Raw genomic sequence first — 22,185 nt, 5'->3', positions numbered from 1 at the left:
TTGGCGTTTTGAATTTCTTTTTAGAGTTCACTTAACTCTTATATTCAAAGTTCAAGTCACAAATGACAGAGCAGCAACAGTGCCTGTTGTAAATTAACACGTTAGTTTGGTGACACAATTATTATCGAGTTGGAAGGGCCGTATTCAAGAACGAACTAACTATTGTTTGGGCTGTGGACTGACTAGCAACAAAACAATAGATCTGCTAATCTTCTTGGTTACTACAACAAAACTTAACTTAGCCTGAGTTTGTTCTCAGAAACCTTAAAAAATATGGCATAACTTTCCCTCATTTTTAGCTGTTCTATGAACTGCTGGTCAGTTCAGCGAAACAACAGAGTGATATTTGAACGGATTTTTTTGGTTGGTAAAATTATCAGCTGAAAAGACTTGAGGTTGATTCACATTCATTCCATGGGTTTCAATATACTGAAAAATGATAATAAACCTCTTTTAAAACAAAAAGTAGCCACAGGTGAATCAATCTTTCAGTTGATGATTCAATTTTAGCTACCAAAACAATATTATTTATCCACATATCACTACGTCGTTTCACTAAACAGACTATAATCACTCCTGCTTGAAGAATCCCCTATAATGTCACTATGCTTTCATTTTTTGTAATCAACAAAAAGTTTGCTGAGATATGAAGTGCTCTTCCTATCTTCCCAGTCACAATATTTAGCTGGATTCCCAGATAACAGTGACTGTGAAAATATGATTCCCACAAGTTCTAATGGGATTATCAATACACGTCCGGCCAGACTGAATGGGAATAGTCCAATCAGTACTTGTGGGAATTATATATTATCACTGTTCACTGATATGTGGGAATCCTTCTCTTGTTCTCTAGAATACATTTGTAAATACCTCAGTCGAATAATTAACTCAGTAAATACCTCATTTGTAAATACATTTATAATACCTCAGTTAAGTATCAGAACTGTAAAGTGAAAGTGGAAGCAATCAAATAGTCAAAATATTGTGAATAGAAACTTTGATATCATATTACTGCTGCAGTAGAAAAACTTCCTGAAAGTTTTCTTCTTGCACACAACTTTTATAATTTGATCATGGCGAAGGCTGATACAACGTTTGATTATAAGTTCAGGACAGTTGCCAAGTCCAGCAGCATTACTTGCTCCACCAGTGTTACTATAGGTAAACAGATAATAATGTAGAAAAAGGATCGAATCCAAGGCATCCTTTTCCCGTAACAAGTATCAGTAGGTCTACTATAATTAGACAGTATCATTATGATAATGATGCTCAACATGTGTGAATGAATGAATATCTTTCTCAATCATTCCGGTAGACGTGATTGAAGATGGAAGGAAAAGGAATAATGTGGAAAGATGGGAATGCATTACTGAAACAAAATTTGATTGCTATGAAAGCTATAAATTTATTTTACAGAAGTTACATAAAAAACTTTGTGCCGGATCAATTTCAGTAATAATGTAATCCATCACCGACACAGCTCAAATTTCAATTAAGAACTTTACTCAAAAGTTATTATAACAAAAAGAAAACGATATTTAGTAAATAACTCAATGTTCAATTATCCCAAAATATTATATGTATATATTCATATAGTCATTGCATTTCTAAATAAAATTTCCATTGGGGCAAACACAATCTAACTTGTCTACATGAACACTATTATTACTATTACTATATTATATTTAAGAGCACAGCCTACCCCACTGCAGGGTCCCTTCATTTTATCCAGTAACAAAACAAGTATTCTCCAATAAAAACACAAAGAAAAATTCTACAACGAATCTCCAAGAATGGTTAACACCATGTATGTACTTTTCAACACCATCGAAACTAACACAATTTAATGGCACATTTTTTCACTTATGGTACTGAAAATCGTTGATGACAAATGTGAGAAAAAATGAACGAACACCACAGAAAGGTTTAGTTTGAATCAATATTATTCAATCAATAAATGTTCGCCCAAATGAATATTTTAATATAGAAATGCGATGAGAACACTTAATTCAAAATGGCTGGCATAAATAACGCGATTATAATGATAATTGCCAAATAACAATCAGTTTTCAATGATAATGCCATATATAACAATATGTTACCAATGATAATTGTCAAGCAACAATCTGTAATCAATGATAATTGCCAAATAACAATCTGTTATCAAAGTAGAAAAATGATTGACAAACATTATAAACTAAAAATGATTATGCAACGACATAATATTAAACATAAGATAATTATTTTTATTATGCATAACTTGAAACCAAGAAATATGGTTCATTTTACAAAATTTGAAACAGGGCTGGAAGTAACAATATTATAAGCCCACATGACAGTCACTCTCAATCATCCGCACTCCTAACAAATCCACATCTTAATACAGTATTTAGCTTTAAAACTTGATGATTTCAAACAAGGAGGTGTAAAATAGATAAGAGAATGAATTCCATCACATCAAATAATTAAAAGATTTAGACTGATCTAGCAGCTTGTCTTAAATTTAAAAGTATTTGAATAGCATTCGAGTTTATACCCTGATGGTCTACAGAGTGAGAGCTGTGTTGACAGGAGATTCAAGAAAATTGAGAGTGAACTGTCACTATAATTAAATTTGAAGTAGAACTGATAAACAAAATAGCAATGAATGCTATAAAATCAAATAATCGCAAAACGTTCTATCATAAGCACCTCATTTTAACAAACTAAGATAATGAAATGATGTTAAAACAATTCCACTAAAACAACAAAGTACACCGAAGCAAAATGATTGGAATTGCTGAAATCGATTACAATTTTAATTCACCTCCTCATATCTTCTCCATTCTGATTTCATTAACCACAATATTCTTCATGATTCATCAACTTTGGCGTATAGCATTTCCTTATCAACTAATATTAAAAATTAGATTCAATATTTTTTTATAAATTCAGATGTACTGTTACAAGAGAGTTAATAGCCCAGACGAACCATAATTGCGCCACTACATTCATCAGAATGAGGCTAGGCATCTGCTCACTTAAGAATCAATAACTATCAGAACAATAGTGCACACTACTACAAACCAGAACTCTAGTTTCCCAATTACTACGAATAAATTCATCCCTCAAAAACACAAGCCTATCACAATAGATCCACTGAAGCGATTTCAATCACTAGACCTTGCACATGGAGGGCTTTGGCCTGTTCACGAAATGCTCCAGCCATTCAATCTTCATCATCACCACCGCCTTCTCCATCATAATATAATCATCAACATCACTGAGGCTATAATACTTCATAATATAATATGCTTATCTGATAATATAAAACAATTCTTAAAAATACATTTGATAAATATGGAACATCTCTGTTGTAGTAACTGTATCCTACTTTACACTATTATCGCCATTAAATCATCATTATCAACATACAAAAGTACAAAATTAATAAAAAAGGAAGGAAGGCAAATGGGGATTCATTGACCGATTAGATGAGACAACCATTTTAGAAAGACTACTTCAGTACTGTATTCCAAATGTAATAATGATTATACTAAAAAGTTACGCTCCTGCTCAAAAGGCGTTTAGCTTTGTACATACATCAGAGTAGACCAAAAATATTAATATTATAACAAATTTTTTTCTACATTATTTAGGCCAAAATGGAGTTTTATCAGTAAGTGACTGTAAACATCAACTAAGGCAATTCTGAATATAGAATAAGGGACAGCAAACAAGGAAACTATGTACATAATAAGTAAGAACCATACGGCGATATAATCCTATATAGGTTATCTTGTAATTATACGTATGTGACCTGGTGTTCAGTCACAATTTATATTAAGCTGACAATAATAATTATAATGAACAAGATGTATATAACCAATATTATGTACAAATTGCCGGAAAATCAGTTTGATAGAGCACTTACTCTAAACAATCTATTATGAAATAATGAACTGAACTCGAGCAGGTTGCTACAAGACTATATAGTAATGTCTGTCGTTGATGAAGTGAACCATCAACTCAACTTATAAATTTAAAAAACTTTAATTGCACCAAGATTATGGAAGATATCTGTATAAAGGAAGGATCGAAGCACGAAGAAAATAAGTGGTGTGTTAACACTTTCAAGTCCTGAGTTCAAAGGTGCACACAGACTCATGCGCCACGAACACGCGCAATCCATCAGCTTATACAATGTGTATTTGTACAAATATAAGCATCAATCTCTCTCTCTCTCTCTAAGTATTTTGATCGAATCATTCCTACTAAGATCTAATAAAAACACTGCAACCTTGAATGTGCAAGCATCAGCTAATGAAAAGTGAAATGTGTGTGTTTGTGGCGCGTAAGTCTGTACGCACTTTAAGACAAAATTAAATAACGTATTGAAATCGGTCTTAGCGATGGGCTGCTAATGAGCGTCTGAGGCGAGAGACAGTGGCCCTGAGGCGGTCCTGCTCTTTCTTGAGCGCATACACCTCGCAGGAAAGCTGCTTGCTTTGGATCCTGAGCTCGGTGCAGTAGTTGGCGGCGTCCTGGAGGATGAGAACCTTGGGAGCGCGTTCCTTGTTCATGAGACTAGGCACAAGGCCTCGCAGGTCCTCGAACGAGTTCCTCAGGTCGACTCGCCTCATTCGCTCCATGTTGTTGTGCAGACGACGCCGGTCGCCGAACTCCTCGGAATAGCGAGGTTTCTTGTAGCGGCCGCCGTGGGCCTTGGCCTTCTTGGCGGGGAGTCGAGTGACGGACGACGAGCTGTCGTCATCCAGGACGTCGCTGATACGGCGCTTGGTGGGCGGGCGTCCGCGCGGGGCACCGCGTGGGGCGCCGCGTGGCTTGGGGCCGGCGGCTGTCGTGGTGATCTTCAGCCTGAGCCGCTTGCTGACGGCGCGCGACGCTTCAGACAGCAGCTTGGTGGCTGCCAGCTGCAGCTCCTGCGATTCGGCCACCAACCGGCGCTTGTCTGGCATCGATGACGAATCGGAATAGGAGCCGGGAGAGCTGCAAGATGACGAGCGGCCGCTGCTGCAGTTCGACGAGCGCTCGAATGTCGATACCACGTCGATTTCCTCCTCTGTAACAACCAAATATTGATTGTTTAGAACAAATCGTCTAAAACCTCAATAAGTTGTTCAAACACCTCTAAGGTAAACTTCTAATCGGAAACAAACATCCCATAATTCAAACTTCCAACTCATTCGAAATGAGTAGCAAAACACAATAAAAAATTAACAAAAATACCCTTTATTTCAAGACAACACTACTAGTTTCAACTCTTCAAGTTGCCATGTGATAAAAATAAATAAACAAAAGTAAGAAGTTGAAGCTAATAGTGTAGAAATAAAATATTGATAATATTTTATTCGTCCGTCACATGTTTTGAAAATTAGTAGCCCTAAGAAGAAGAGTGAATACAAAAAAAAATGCTCAAGTGAACAAATGCAATTTCCAATTTCCATTCGTAAAAATTGCATATTCTGTCCAATACAATGTCTGCATCAAAATTATTATCAACAGTAATTCTAAATGCATGGACGGCGTATTGGGAAATCATATAACCTACAACACACGATTAACCAATATTGCAGGATTGCAGCTATGTACGTAAACGACCGAGGTGTGAATTGAAGAGAATTGGTGCGAATAAGTGGACTACCCAAGAGAAAAATAACAATAAAAGCACAATGAAGGTCGGAGGTTACACAGGTGACGGGCGGGGGGAAGGGGGAAGTGCCTGACGCAGGTCTCAAGGTCAAAGCAGAGCAGATTGCAGGCATATCTCGCTCTCGCTCTGGCCTCAGTGGGGCACCAGTGAATCCGATCAGGCGGCCGTGTTCCCACGCGCACACACACACATACGCGCGTCGCATTGTGGTTGTGTTGGGTGATCGAAAAAGGGGTGGTAGCGAGTCGGGTGGTGTTTCAAACTCGAGAGTCGGCGATCGTTGAAAAAACTGCATGGACCAGATTGAGGGCGACGAACCCCTCAAATAGAATTACTACTGCCGCATTTTCATACACTCGCACACAACCGATAAGATACACTGTACTACCAGCTACGCGACCCATTCAATGCTAAAATAAAATGAGTTGCTCTTGAATACTCAGTTACAAATGAGGACATATGCGTTAAAAACGATCAATGAGTTTGAAATGATAAATTAGTTAAAGGGGACTTGAAATACCCAACCCCACCAAATAGGTACATAGCTTTACCTATTTTCATTTCATTTCAACTATTTATTCATATTCGATCATTAGAATTAGCAACTGTTCATCCAATCACTAATAAAAATCAACTAATAAGCTACAACTATCGATCTTAACCTTAATTCAATTCATCTCTATCCAAGAATGTTAACATAACCTATTTTTGGACAATTTTTATCTAAATTTGGGAAAGGAACAGTTTTGGGCTTTAAGCCTGTTGTTCCTTACCCAATCATTTATAGTTGAGAATTATATTGTAACCTATATATAAATGTATGTATAAGAAAAAAAAATCAACTGACAAGCTATCAAACGAGAGTAGACAACTTTACAGCAATAGGTACTGTTGAAAACAAAATGTAACTCTATAATCGTTTTAAGAATCCATCAGTAGGAAAACCTGATTTAATTCAAAAGTAGCCTTGTAAGATTAAGAATTCGCCAACAAAATCCACACGCCAAGATTATTGACTAGATGAACAGGAATCTGCCAGTCAGGTGGGAGGAGGAAGGTGATTGTTAACATGACAAGAGATGCGCAAAGTGGTTGGGGACGCCGGCGGTTGAAGGGGGTGGAAGGGGTTCGCAGACTGTCTGACCTCGACGTAATGTCGGGGGTGGAATGGGGCAACCAGACAGACTGATCGCGTCGCGGAGGGTGGCTGGCGAGACAGGGGAGGCGTTTTATCTGCAACGAATCACAGATATCAACTCCTGTCTCAGAGACACATTTATTTGCCATTCTCACTAGACAGAAATGTAGGGGCGTTAAAGTTTGAAGCTCACTTGAATCTAAAGATGAAATCTAGAATATCATATCATTCGTATATAGATTCCTGAATAGGGTTATTGAAACAAAATCAGTATCACTGAAATAAAATCGGGATATACGAGGTCTAATGGTTGATCGATAATCTCGTCTTCAGTAAGCACTACTTAGAAATCTTTGAAGTAGCCTTTTTCTGACTTTTGGTAATTTCATCTAAATTCGGGAGAGAAATAACACAAGGTATCTATTTTTCTCTCCCCATCATTTAAATGATGTGCTTTTATATAGAAATGAAATGAAGAATGAAGAATACTACTACAGTAATTTTATTCAACTGCTTCATCAATAACATGACCTACCTATCAATTATTGTCCTATTCATAAAAACTATTTCTCCAAACACATGATAGAAACTAATTCATCTAATTCAACTTATTCATCTTCAGGGGGGAATCAACTATAAATTAAGACACCATGTTCCTGAACAGGTGATCTTTGATATTGGACGATTCCTATTTAGGGAACTAAGAATGCTATCAACTTGTAACTTATGTCAAAAAATATGTATATTTGGAATATGCATTGAAAAATTTTTTGCTGACAGATAAAAAAGCGTGACCGAAAGGGTTCATTTATTCTCAAAAACCAATACAATCACCTGGAACGACTGAAAATAAATGCGACAAAAGAGAAGAAAAATTCACAATAAGCACGACATATTATTAGCTACTGAGAAGGAGTAGAAATGTTATCACCTTTAGAGGGGGGTTGGTTGATAGGTGGGTGGGTGATAGGGGGGTGTTAAAGGGGGGGGGTGCCACACCCTGTCTGCGTCAAGGTCAGAGCCAAGCCATTGACCCGACGCTGCTGCTACTACTACGCACGCACGCGCAGCCGCAGACAAGCGACGAGCCTCATCGACCGCGTGACGTCACAGCGCGTCGCGACGCCATCTTGGCTTTCGTCACCGACACATGTGTCAGTCAACCACGCCCCGTGGCACGCGGAAAAGCGCTCAGCGCGAAAACCCCACTGGAAAAGCTAGGCGCCCACGCAGAAAACCTTGACCAACTGAACGAGGCTTGGATCACTACGATTCAAGAAGCATGGAGGAAAATCTGACCAAAATAACCGCTAAGTAGGCTACCATACATTTGGTGACAATACTCCAGAGCTACTGAAATAATTATTGAAAAACAATAAAAGTAGTACGGTATCCTTCTGTTCTGAACGTATTTAGATAAAACAAAAAAAGTACTTGTAAATTTTTACGGAGTTCCAATTTGATGCCAACTATGTATTCTTAACCGTAATTGAGATGACATCAAGAGTGCTTCAAGAGTATCTTATCATCAATGTGGAAATTGTCAAGAAACGAGTCTACTACACGGACAAGTTTTCAACAATATGGACAAATCAAACAACGGAGATGAGAAACTTCAAGGAATCAAAAAATATAAAATATGTAACTTTCATAAAAATATAACGAAGAGAAAGCTCCTTAAAAAAGGTGAACATAGCCTCCACAAATGCTATAAATACCAGTCTCGATATAGAATCCTGTGAACCCCTGAAAACACTTTGAATTTGAGTTTTCATATTTTGTCACCATCACTTTTCACTATTCAGTTAATAAGACGGACAATCCAGCAGAAATCAGTAACCAATTGATACATTAATAATGTATAACATGATGCAAGAAAAACAATCAATCTTAATTATTCCAGCTATTACCAAATGAAACAGTCAGTACTGTTTGTGGTATTTCGTCTCACAAGTGCCAGGAGCAGTTTTCTGCCAGCTGGTAGTTGTTTAAAAGTCTCCTTCGCTAGTGTGATACCATTCTCGTCTGAGAGAAAGAGCGAGTGATAAAACGAAAACCGGCTGGACGCCGATGATCCCTTTCCTGGTAAAATGTGTATCAGCAGCATCATCGCTCTGCATTCTTCTCTCACGCCGTCTCCGTCGCCCCTTCCCCGGCCAGACCGGCTCTTTTCTTCGCCAACATCCTTGAACTGCGCAGCGGCCCTCCAAACAGGGCTATAATCGCGAAGAGGAGGCTAGATAATTCAGGAGAGACCAGACAAGGTTTCCGACTGGCCTTCATCGTGGCCTCCACCTCTCCACCAACTCTCACTCATCTGTCTCTCTCAGACACTACTCCCAAACCATCACCTCTAACACTGTCTCTCTCTCTAGTGCAGTCTCTTCTCCCAAACCATCACCTTCTCTCACTCCAACACTAGTCTACTAGACACCCTCACTCTCTCTCTCTTCTGATTGAAGACGAAGACAAGACTCATCACAACGGAAGAATGGAGCATCCTGATTGATCATCAATTGACTGCAGCCGTATTTTCATAAACCTGACGATGCTATCCATCAATCTATCGCAGCGTAGTACATGTGTACAGAGGGTAATGATCGTAGGTATAATTTTAGCAACAGGGACCGGTTCACATTCCCAACTCACACACACACACACACACACACACACACACATTCACAAGTATGCTGTTCAGTTATCCACAAATACACTCTCTCACTATATATAGCCATGAAGAAACTGTACACAATTACTAAACCAACCATACAAGAGAAATCTATGCAGAAACGGTATCAGAAGAGGTCATCTAATTACAAAAAGAGACTGCATACAGTATCCTATTGTTATTGGTTGAGATAAAGGTAATTCGGAAAGTAAAAAGTAGGATTTGTGCGAATGAGGATAGACTCCCGTTCACAGGAAATACAAAGCAATCTTAATTCTCAGACAGCTATGCGCATAATATACAGGCAATGAATCTATAGGCAACTTCATACAGAAGATGTGGGTCTACCATTCATTCATTCGCTACAAATTAATAAAAGCAGAAACAAACATTCTTCTTAGAATCTAAATTGAAGCAGTTACGAGTATGAAATATTTAACCATATATTATATTATTCCTTTCACCTTGACACTCATACTCAAGAATACAAGAAAAAACACAGTAACAGTGAAGAGTTATGATGATAATGTAGGTAAGTAAACGGAGCAAAGTACTGATTGCCAAAGTACTCAGCACGGGACTTCCCTTTTATTAATTTTCCTGTGTGCATCAGAAGAACAACTTAAAAAGTAGATGTTCTCTCAAATTCACAGGTTAAAAATAGAACATGATTGCAAGCAATGTATGATACTGTACATCCCACACCCATACTCTAGATAATTCGAACAAATAAACTATAAAACCAAAAGCCAAGAGATAAACAAAATGATTCATGATTCCAATGAAAAGGAGAAGATACAGATTTGTTGTAACTGTACATTGAAATCCCACAATCTTATCTTGATAGGTAATGAAGTGATGAGGGTATCAAGCCCATCTAATTAATATTTTATGTCTGCTCAACCAAAATTGAGCATGAAAGGAAAGGAAATTCTTGCCTTATCTCATCTAGCGTCAACTTGACAGCTTTGTCACAAAACCAACAATAACAAGCTTCTCTCATTGTATTTTGCTCAGGGGTATTTGAAATCACAGTATTCACAACTTTTCCACCCAAGATGGAAGAAGAGGAGATGAGAAAATAATGAAAGTTGATTGAGAAGCTGTAAGTGAAACTTACAGATCAAGAGCTCTTTTAAATTAATTTAAAAATATGACGTGAAATCTGAGAGCAAGACAGAGGCTTGTCAAAAAGCTATCAGATGAAATAGTTTTATTGTAATGTGATTGCCAAATGATATCCATAATACTAAATGATTGTGTTACAAATGTGGATGATTGAGTTATAACAGTGAGAAACTAATAATGGAACCATGAATCAAGGAAATTAAGCTGAAAGAAGAGGCAGCTGAAGTCATAATTATTTCTATAGTTCACCCAGTCACTCTTCTCACTCATTCCGTCTCACTCAGATCGGGGAGCGCTATTCCAGAGTAGGAAGTTTGGAAAGTGCATGCGAGTGGGTGCAGATGCACGCGGGAAGACACCAAGTAGGGGCCCCGTCACACACGGAAGAACAGGCAGCAGTCTATCTTTAGAAGCCCCACTGACTCTCTCTTGTGTTTCAGCCCACGCGGCCCCAAACAAAATTTAGGCCGTACTTCACAATCGGAAATGAAAGCAGTTTGAGCACCCAATGAAAAACAAAGCACACATAAACAGAAACTCATACATTCACATAGATTCGCATACTCCATCCACAGTTGAAATTTACATGGGTATTTAATGGGAATTGTTTTTGTCCAAATGGCAAATAAATTGATTTGATTTGAAATGGATACATAGAGGGAATCAAGTAACCAGTAAGAGGGACACCGACATACTATGTACTGATCATTCACAGAAATCCGTATACTTCGTCGACAGTTTAAATGGACTTATAGATAAATAATTATTGTAATAAACTACTATGTAGGTGGTCTACATTCCCATCACGTTACTGCTGCACTGCAATATGATCTAAATTAATAATAATCTTGATAAATTTCTCCTAATCAACCGATATCCCTACAAAGCAGCTTGCTGAATACGCAACTAGTTGGCAAATTTTGCAAGGCTAGCATCGAATATTCCAAGATTTTATGTGGGAACAGTATATTATGCAGTTACAAAGCAAAATGATCATGACACTATATGAGATTCAAGGATGAGTGTATCATCCATAAGTAGGAATAAAGTCCATCATTATAATTTATGGGATCTATTGATTTCACTGTTCAGATACTATATTGAATCAATAAATGAATTATTATTATACTAGTGAATATAGAAAAATATTATTAACGAAGAGTAAAGAGTTGGTGAATTACCAACCTACTGTATAAAGTACAAAGTACTGTACTGTACTGTACTAAAGTATAGTAAAAAAGTACAGTAAAGTACTGTACTAAACGTAATGTACTGTAATAGCGTACTGAATCAACATTTCAAATACGAGCAAGTCAACTGGACTGAAGATTATTCACACTTCCAAGTACTAACATCTTCACAAAGATTTAACAGGAGAAAGAGCCAGTTAGCCTCTATAGAGCACAGCCACAAGGGTCACCGTTTCCAGGTGAACCACTAGCGATTGAACAACGGCACGTGTGTCTCTACATGTAAGAAAAAATGTGCCTGCTCAATGAAGAACTGGAACTCGGAAATCGAGCGACTGCATTTTGCTGAGAAAATAATTGATGGCTTGCAAGAGGGGACAGCAGGTGTGCCCTCCTCCTGTCTGAGGAATGCACCTCTCACTGGTCCAGGAAGGCGGCGAGGGAGGACGCGGACGCGAGAGGTCGTCGCTGTAGCAACATTCCTGCAGGTGAGTACGGTCAGTGACCTGCCTGTCGCTCAGTGACGTCACGCCTCTTCCACGAAGTACCTCACGTCGAGCCAAGTGCTTCGTCAATCCCATACTTCGCATTCTCAGTGAGTGAATTGCACCACACTAGATGTACCCAACACTACAACCACTACGATATAGTACCAAGTGGTGGAGAAAAAATGACTGGGATTACGGGAATGGAGGTATCCATCCCTATGGTTACGTAACCCACTCTAAAACCACTTTAAAATATAATACCAAGTAGTTGAGAGAAAAAAATTATCTGAATTACAGGGAAGAGGTGGAATACAATTGACAACTAGAACCAGTTCATCCAAATCCTCACATGAAAGTTGAAACTAACCAAGAAGTTTCTATTGCATAAAAGTATGGATTGGTTACAGAAATCATGGAAAACAGAAATTTGGTAAACCATTGAAGTAATCTACCACTCACTTGAAACAATTGAAATGTCCATGGTATGAATTTGCTTCTATTACAGGAATAATGGAAAAACAGCTCAATAGTTACTAGATTATTCTGTTATTAAGGCCCATATTAGTCTAAGACTTGGGAAACAGCTCATGGAAAACTAAAATGTTTTGTAAACCATTCAATTTAAACTATGCTTTGATAACAGTAGATCATGAAAAACAGCTCAATACTTACTAGATTTCTCTGTTATTAAGGCCCATAGAAATCTATGACTTGGACGTGAGAAGCGAGGAGAGGGATAGTACAAATAGCTGCTAGGTAATACAAATGAGTATGGAAATATTCTTAATATCTGACTTCTACTGATTGTAAAAGATTATTTAGTCCTTGAGATCTCCAGTTGTACAAGAAATATAACGAAAGTTGTAAAAGCTGTCAAATTCAACAAGAATTATAATTATTATTGGGAATGAATATTGGTTGCAATGCAGCTTTCAGATTGTTTAAAAGTGTATTGAATACACTAAACAAATTTTGTTCTACTAGTAAATAGATTTTAGGAGATATAGCAATTGTTAGTACGTTATTTTTGTGATTTATCAAAAATGTAATGTTATCAAAAATTATACACTTTAAATGATTTTCTATCAAGATTCCGAACTTGATCATAAGTATTCCAATACGATGATGTGAGCCAACAGGCAACTGAAAGAATAGGCTATTTCCGCATGAAACACAAGCGAGGAGAGAAACCCACGTACAAAAGTTAGTTCTCAACTATTGATTTGACTACGTTTACATTATAGTCTGAATCTCAGTTTACAATTCCCACGCCGTGTGGGAAAATTATTCAGAACTAACAAGAATTAAAATTAATATTGGGAAACTAGTATAGTTATAGCTGTATTGACACAATATTTAACATCGAAACGAGTTAATTTCATGAGGCTGATAAGAATCCAAAATATAATTACCACAATGTAATCAGAACACTAACATATATTAGATCACAGAGATAATATACTAGTAGTGTTGTTTTTAAAAATATTCTCTGGAACAGATAAGTAGTATCTGTGAAACAATAATTGATAGAATGGCGCCAACCAATGTAGCATACACGATTCAATATTGATTAAACGCAGAGAACTATAAGTACACATGACAACACATGTGTTTGTTCCTTACACTCATAAGCGAGTGTGTGTGATTGTAATAAGCTTAGAATGTAATACACGACTGGTTGTTTTCCATCATTAAACTGTCAATTGTTTACTTTTTGCCACCTGTTGGTTGGAGCGTCCCAATTTCATCACAACTAACCTCAACACAACATGTAACTAAGTAGACCCGTGTATACTTCTTTTGTTCTATCAAAACTATCTTAAATATACAACAAGAATTCCAGGATCAGTAAAGAAAAATTGAACCCCTATTCAATCAAAATGATTAGCGATTGTCTTCCAAAACGTACTTCTATAGTTTGCACTATCATCGTTATCGAAGGTTAATAAATATCATTGTGTGAATACTTCTCATTGAAGACGATGACAAACTAGAATAATGGGGAATGATTGGTTGCACCTGATCTAACTCTCATTATCGGCCACTCCTTCCCATCTGCACAGGGTTTGAACTGTATTTGCATATTATGACCCATCATAACTCTTGCTCCATAATTCAAAGCATACTAGCACACCCATACTGGAATTCAATAGCCTCCACTTCGTAAATTTCAATAACGAGACTAACAAAACAGTTAAAATAAACCGTTTTTTGAAGTATAAGTTTTGGGCTTGAAGCCTGCTGTCCATTCATAGTTGAGAATGATATTGTATGTATCAATGTATAAATAAATAAATAAACAAGTCAGAAGAACATTGAAATACCCAACGACACTTCTCAGTTGAAACAAACTGTTGATATCAACATTCTTTTATTCCAAAATAATTCATTTACATTAACCAATGCACAAATCAAATACATGATTAGAAAAGGACCAACAGGCCTAGCCCAAAACTGTTCCCTTTCCGAATTTTGATAGTAGTAAGCCAATGTCATAAAAGTAGGTTATGTTGCTTCACTATAAGTAATACAATGTCGGGATAACTTTGAAAAAAAATCAACAATAGAGATATTCAGTGATGATTGGAAAGGAAATGAATTGGAGACGTCTCTACTAGAGAGAACATTGTTTACTGAAAAAATAGTGTAGTCTGTATTAGAACATTTCCGCCACTATTCCTAGAAACATCGGTCCCAAAAATAACCCATGTTTTCTGACCGATTGCCAAATCGTATTGCAATCACGCGATGTCGCGTTAGTGTGCGAGCGTGAGCATGAGTGTAAGTGCGTGAATGCATGAATGAAACTACGGTTGAAAAATAGAGCGGAAAACACTAATTTCGGTTATCAGATCGGTCGGCCGGCCGGTACTCGATGCCAACGGTGAGGAGGAGGATTGGAAGGTCGTGTGCCGAGATAAGGCAGCGCAAACGTGCTTATGTTTACAAAATCACTACACAAAAAATATACTATCGTGAAATTCCCTAATTTACACGAATGTAGGTCATAAACAATAACATGGTTGTAAGCATAGGAACGTGATAGAAACAGCAATACAGTGGTGAAGATTTGGTTACAGTATTCGATTTGCTCTTGAGAGTACTCGAAAAAATCTATATGATTTGACTTCGAGAAATAATGAAGTTGCCTATCTCTATTGATTAGTAGATAGTCATAATTATTGATGAATTAATAATGAATTAGGAGTCACATGAATTAGTAGGAGTCATAATTATTGGGGTCGTCATTTGTATCTGTGAAGGCTTTATGAATTCAAAATATTGCTGTCCGTATTTCAAAAAACATTATTCAGTTAGGAGGTATAGTTTCATTATCCAGAAAGAGATCCAATCTATCAACAGAATTTATCACACACTGAGACAGATGAACCCATTGAGAGTATACCAAATACTGTGATTTAATACAGTAGAATAATGAAATGAATTATAATAAATTGATGAAGAAAATTCAATCAAGTAAAACATCTTTGAAAGGATTTGGAGATCATCTTTGACAGGCTTCATCAATATTTTCCATGAACTTCATTGAAAAAATATGAAATCCTGAGGAATCTTCACCAAATCTATTTTAAAATTTTAAATTAGTAAATTATAAGGAAAATTCAAATGAGATCCACACAGACTTTAGATTCTTTCAAGCCATATTCTGGTCTTTGCTTTCGACAAAGCTACTGATATCATCCTGCTCTCAATCACTGACCATTTAACAACTAGCAACTAGATCCATCTCTCCGGACAGAGGAAATCACGAATTATATCCACTAGACTGCAGAGCAATCTGGAAGGAGCAACAAAGAGAAGAACATAGAGAATGGAAGAGAGGAGAGGAGGAAAAAAGAAGTCAGCTCTCAAAGAAGGGTAGCTTAAACTGTCAGATCCACGCCTTCTTCCCAACCGGGAGCCCAAATACCGACAAACTGACCGGTAGTACTTTACATTCCTTTTAAACATCCGGAACAATCAACAATGAGAATTCAATCCTACTATAGAAAACAGGAATTACTCATCCAAAATTATGAATAGAATATAAAGACAATTCAGGATTGAACGACTATTTTGGGATAACTGGACTGCTTTATATATACACCAGTTCTCTATTCTACAATAATTATCTTTCCAGATAGAGCCCACTACAAAAACAAATGCATGTTCTACTACATTATCTTTGAATTATTTGCTGGCTTCTATTTTAGTTCTGCTATGTAACTCATGATATGGATGAGTATATGAGGAAAAGTCCGTGACAAAAATAGATATATCAGCAAGCAGATTTGCATTATCACTAGTCGAGCACTGCTCAGCTCAATGATAATATCAGAGAGGATCTAATGGGTGGGAACCTACATTCCATGAACAATTATTGCGCAACCGATTTTTCGGTCATTACCACGACGAAATATGTAACACTCCCACAATCTGATAGTGTGTCACGCCTAGTTTGGGGATAATGCACTAGACTTACTAATTAATAATCGCTCTAAAACATACGATGAGATGTACTAGGCATATACATAAAAGCATTGAAAATGTAACGACAAGATCGTATTTGATTTGATTAGAGCTGGTCTGTTCCTCATCAATTCAAGGTCATAAAAATGGACCTATAGAAATACTAATAGATTCGAATAATTAGCAGAATTTAAAATGATGTTCAGTTGAGGTTTTCGAATTTAATGACAACAGATTTAAATGTTAACAGTGAGTGCTTGGATCCGTGCTTCTTTTATCAGAGACTGAGCACAATAGCTTTATTTCTCTATAGAGATGCCGAACGATAATGAAAAAATGTTAAGCTTCCCAGCAGGAAACAAGGGATATAATATTATATTAGAGCGAGAGGAGAGTAGAGGCTGAATATGATGCGATAGAGTTGGCATTGGATGGCGTTCTCCTTGACAGAGTTCATGTGTCGACAGAATTTAAATGGAAAGAGCCGACTAACCTTGAGCCGGGTCAATGTTTCCCGCGCGTTTGCCCGATGGTGGGGAGAAAAGCGCGGGAACCGAGCAGCTCAGCTCTCCTTGCCTACACCAAACCGGCTTTGCTTTGAGACCGATCAATGTGGCTGTGGCTACACTACAACCGGCCGTCTTCTGTCAAGTACAGCAGACGACGTAACGCATTGTATCCTACCTTACTATTATTAGTACCTCGTACTAATAGCTACAACTCTACATTGAATAAAATAGGTGATACTATTATTACTCGATTCATAAAAGAAGATGGGTAAATTCCTGAGGTAATAATCTTAATGAAAAAGGAGATAACTGCAGTGGGACCTAAAGGAGGATTATTCTTTGAATCACAAGAGATTAAAAAGAGCAGATAAAAATTAGCTACCACATTCAAGGGTTGAAACTTAATGTACATCCGATATGAGGGAACTAAACTGTAAATAAATAAATAACTAACTAAATAAATAAATAAATAAACTGTCAATTTTTGTTTGTGGAGATAATGCTGTAAAAAAACAAACAATGGACGAAGTAAATAGATAAGGTATAGATTGGTGTGATGATGCTCACCTGAATCAGAAGGTGTCTGGACGCCAAGGTCGTCAATCCGACGCTGCCATTGGTACTTGGCGGAGCTGTGATAGCTGTGGTCATCGTTGACGACAGAGGCAGGGCTGTCTGAGGCGGAGCTCCTCGTCGACGAGGAGGCTGATGAGACGGCAGCGACGACTGACGGTGTAATCATGGGGAAGGAGGCCGGTGGCTGCAGCGAGTTCTCGTCACAGCTCTCGCTGTCCGAGGAGGCCTTGGAGGAGGGAGGCGGCGTCTCGGGGCTGAGGCCAGCGGCGGTCTCCTCCTCAACGGCTGCCATCACGTCGTCCCAGAGGTCGCCCTGAGGCGGCTTGATGTTGTCCAGCAAGAAGCTGTTGAGCAGGACGGACTGCAGCGGGAGGTCGAGGGGGCAGGGGTCGTCCTCGGAGTCGGCCTGGTAACAGGGGCGAGTGATGGCAGGAGGCATCGCAGGTGGGTTGGTCGACTTGATGAGCAGACTGCGGGCCACCGTCTTCTGCACGGTGACGCCGGCACGGCGGGGCCCTCCCACACTAGGCACCTGGATTGTCTGCTTCTGTGCCACACTAGTCTTCGTCCTTTCTACCAGAGGGTTACTGATGATCACTTTATTGCTGCTTCCAACTGAACTATTTATGCTACTATTTACAACATTATTACTATTGATCACACAGGCGTTGCTAACTTTACTAACACTATTACTACTGAAGACTGTCCGCACAACACCATTGCTGGTGCTGGGGACAATCGAGGCACTCGAACTACCGGCGATACTGCTATTGTTCTCGCACCTACTCGTATTACTACTGCTGTTCACTGAAGGCTCGGCGACACTTTTCACACTATTTGTTTTCACCATGAACCTTGTTTCGGGGAACGTCCTGTTCTCGCGATGGTAGTCGCTGTCGCAAGTGCCGTACCACATGCAGTCGTGCGACAGTCGATCGTCGAACGACTCGTGACACTCGGGCGCGGACTCGTCCAAGTTGTCCCACTCGTGGTGGAGCCAGTCGCGGTTCATACCGAACGTATCGGCTGCGAGCATGTCGTTGAGCGACTCCAGCGTGAACGGGTCGCCCAGCAAGCTCATGTTCATCTCTCCCTCGATAACAGAGTCAAACTCGCTCAAAAGCATCGGCATTCCGGAAAACATCTGTTGCTGCTGATGTATCTGAAAATAGTGGACACCAGTTAGAAAAACATCATCTTGTCAATGTGTTAATCATTCGAACTTTTTTCTCAAAAATGAATCACTTTTTCCCAATCAAATGCAAAATATAAAAAGCATAAATCAATATAAATTACAATGAAGCTTAGAAGATTGAACCTTTCTTTGTACAATCAGTAGCAAACATCCAAATATCGATGAATTTTAAATCAAATAAATATGAAAATATACAGTATTAAATCGACCTATAGAAATGATCGTCATTGAGTCAGAAATTCTTCTATCCATTCATGAAATCATCTTAAATGAGACCGTTTGTATTACCACCTATTTTTAAAATACTTGTTGCCTTTGTAAATTACTGAATGAAACACCATCATCATTCAATGGAAAACTAGTCTACTGACCATATTAACTGAAGATAAATATATTTCTTTAATGTTTCTTATAGCACAAACAATTTGATCTATTCAATAAGATACATCCTTTCATTCTCGAACACATTAGTGATAAGATAAGCTGACGTAGTTCTCTTACTAAATTTCTATTATTCAAATATTAAATTGAATTGAAATCATATGAAAATACAATTAAGGGTGATCAATATGAATGATTACTACGAGTCATATAAGTTACTTAGTGAATTTTATTATGCATCCTAAGTAAATAACTATTAAGAAAATAATAATCTGAAGCGGGAAAGTGATTCACACAGATCCATTGCAAGAATATTCTTGTTTCAAACAACAAAATTAACAGAATGAAGAAAACAGGATTTGAACCTACTGGGAATTACTATTATTCAAATGTATTTTTAACTTTTCCTGACGATCAACAGACTTGGTGTGGAATTTTCTATGAACTTGAACTCAAAGCAATTATCGGTTATGCAACTTGCTATAATGAGCGAGGCGGCGCCAGTGCTCACAGTAATTGAATAATAAATAATTGCAGTCATTCAATTCATTGTCAATAATTCTGCTTGTAGAATAGTAAAAGTTATCAAAGTCATAATTGTTTTGGTTGCTTATCAGTCGTCTCGTTACTTATACCGTAGAATTTCTATCAGACTATGAAACTGAGATTACATGTTCGCTATGCATTAGTTCACTGATAAATTTGAACTGACCTTACGCAAATGTCAAAACTTAAAAAAATGATAAATTAATGTGAGAAAAATTATGAAGAATGTAACGTTAATTTTAAAAGTGCAGTATCTTCAAACAATAATAGAGGAAAAATACAATTTTATTATTCAAGAATGTGGAAGGCCAACAAAATTTCAAAAAATGATTTTATATACCGGTATCGTATTCTAAGTTTAAGTCTACCTTTAATTTGATGTGAGCAGTTTTAAATAGACAAATGAACAAGAAATCAGACAAAAATGGTAGTGTATAACCCATTCGTTTAATATTATATGTATTGTGTATTTTTTTTATTAAAATCTGGAGATATTCAATGTCATGGAAGTAGTTGATTGGAAACAAATAAATAAAAACAATGAATCAAGATGAGGAAACAATGAGGTAAGATTATTACACAAAAATGTGAACTCATTCATAACTGCAAATTGTCTCATAATATTTTGATCGCTGAATGCCAATGTTTTCTAAAGTTCTATTCATTTTATCAGAATCTTCACCAACAAATCGCAGCAAAATGAAAGTACTCATTATTTGGGGAAAATTATGGTCATATCTACCTTATTAATATGGTAAAAAACCTTTTGATACCTAGGTAGCTTAGGAGGAGCAGAGATTTTCTAATGAAAATTTATTGTTTTAAATTATGAAAATTCAGTCAAAAAATTAAATTGTATGCTCATAACGAAAATTCTTCTTCTACACCTAGTAAGAAAGATTAATTTGATCAACTGGATCAGATTAATTTTAATTTTGATTAGGCTTTTATTAAATTCTATTTTGATCTTTACTATTGTAAAGTAATGAAGCCTATGAAGTCTGTATGGTACCTGTTAATTTTAATCGAAGATTCTCACCGAATTAAAAATGCCTTGATGTGTAATAAATTGGATAAATAAAAAAAAATTGATCATTGATACTCGGCTAGTATATCAAAAATGGAATTATCAAAGTTATTTTAATTTAATGTAGGGAGTGTTGAATCAGTATTTTCCTTAACATGTTGAGGAAGGTTAAAATCATCAGAATATTTCTCAATCACGTACACTATGAGAAACGAAATATTAATGAGCAATTTTCCTACATATTGAATAAATTGTTGACTACTGTATCAACATACTATAAAACAGATTGTAATTCAACAATAACCCAACTTGTCTAATGGAAAAATCTTGGGACAGTGAAATACCTGTCATAGCTTTCCAGACATAAAATATTTTTCTCCTGATATTTTCATGTGGACATGTGAGTTTTAGAAGTTAAAATACAGTTTATAATTTATTTTTACAAGATATACCACATAATATTCCTTCTACTGTGATCCAATAATGTTTCACGGCGCACTAATGTATTTGACATTAATATACTGTAGAACTGTCATTTTCTAAGTTGAATAGTATGTGGTACCGGATCAGGATGTTTTAGATTTCACATCAACTTTTAGAATCTAGTAGCGGACATGGAATGTGTCAATAAAAATTCAAAGCTGAAAATTGAAAACAGAACAGAACTTGTGAGCATTGATAGATGTTGATTGATAACATACAATATGCCACGTTAACGAAGCAGGATGTCAACGCGAGATGAAGGCCGAACTAAAAATTTTCAATTAATTGTTGTGATAGAGTTGTTAGAATGTTCACTACTAACCTTATTGAGAGGTATATCCAAGTTTTGAATGTGGTAATCACTTAGATGGGTAATCGTAGAAAACGCCGGCCGGTGTCAGAAGCGACAGGCACAAACGTCAAAATGGTCACAAGAAACGAAACACACTTATATCGGAGCACAGCTGTATATCCACTGTCTGATCGACTGTGAAAATCCAAAACCAGCACTGCACGACGATAATGATTGATAGGAATTTGACATTTTATAACACAAGTCAACTATTGAATGATCGCACGAAGTGACGGCACCGCGAACCACCAACACCAAACAGAAATCGACCTACACACTCAAGGCGCAGTAAGCGACTGACTGCCTGTGCTCTGCGCTGAGTTTGACATAGGCAACGCCCGCGTGCATGTATCACTCCGCCGGCCTTGGAGTATGTGTTAT

General features: G+C 37.3%; 1 protein-coding gene across 1 annotated transcript; it reads right to left on the bottom strand.

Moving 5' to 3' along the window:
• Positions 1 to 1,380: 1,380 nt before the first annotated feature.
• LOC111044294 (ubiquitin carboxyl-terminal hydrolase 36) lies at positions 1,381 to 22,097 on the bottom strand. Its single transcript, XM_039428806.1, has 3 exons — positions 21,775 to 22,097; positions 17,812 to 18,982; positions 1,381 to 5,062 (listed from the first exon to the last, which is right to left on the bottom strand). The coding sequence occupies exons 2-3, from the start codon at positions 18,962 to 18,964 to the stop codon at positions 4,386 to 4,388; spliced, it is 1,830 nt and encodes a 609-aa protein (XP_039284740.1). The 5' UTR covers positions 18,965 to 18,982; positions 21,775 to 22,097; the 3' UTR covers positions 1,381 to 4,385.
• Between the last annotated feature and the right edge of the window lie 88 nt (positions 22,098 to 22,185).

This window comes from Nilaparvata lugens, chromosome 5 (assembly GCF_014356525.2).
Source record: "Nilaparvata lugens isolate BPH chromosome 5, ASM1435652v1, whole genome shotgun sequence".
Classification (NCBI taxonomy): domain Eukaryota; kingdom Metazoa; phylum Arthropoda; class Insecta; order Hemiptera; family Delphacidae; genus Nilaparvata; species Nilaparvata lugens.
The sequence above is the reverse complement of the archived record's forward strand: the minus strand, read 5'-3'. Positions and strand labels throughout refer to the sequence as shown.

Excerpts from the sequence above, each read along its gene's own strand:
- LOC111044294 (XM_039428806.1), bottom strand. The coding sequence starts at position 18,964 with ATGTTTTCCGGAATGCCGATGCTTTTGAGCGAGTTTGACTCTGTTATC. Across the intron at positions 5,063-17,811 it reads CCAGACACCTTCTGATTCAG|AGGAGGAAATCGACGTGGTA; the intron begins GTGAGCATCATC and ends TGGTTGTTACAG.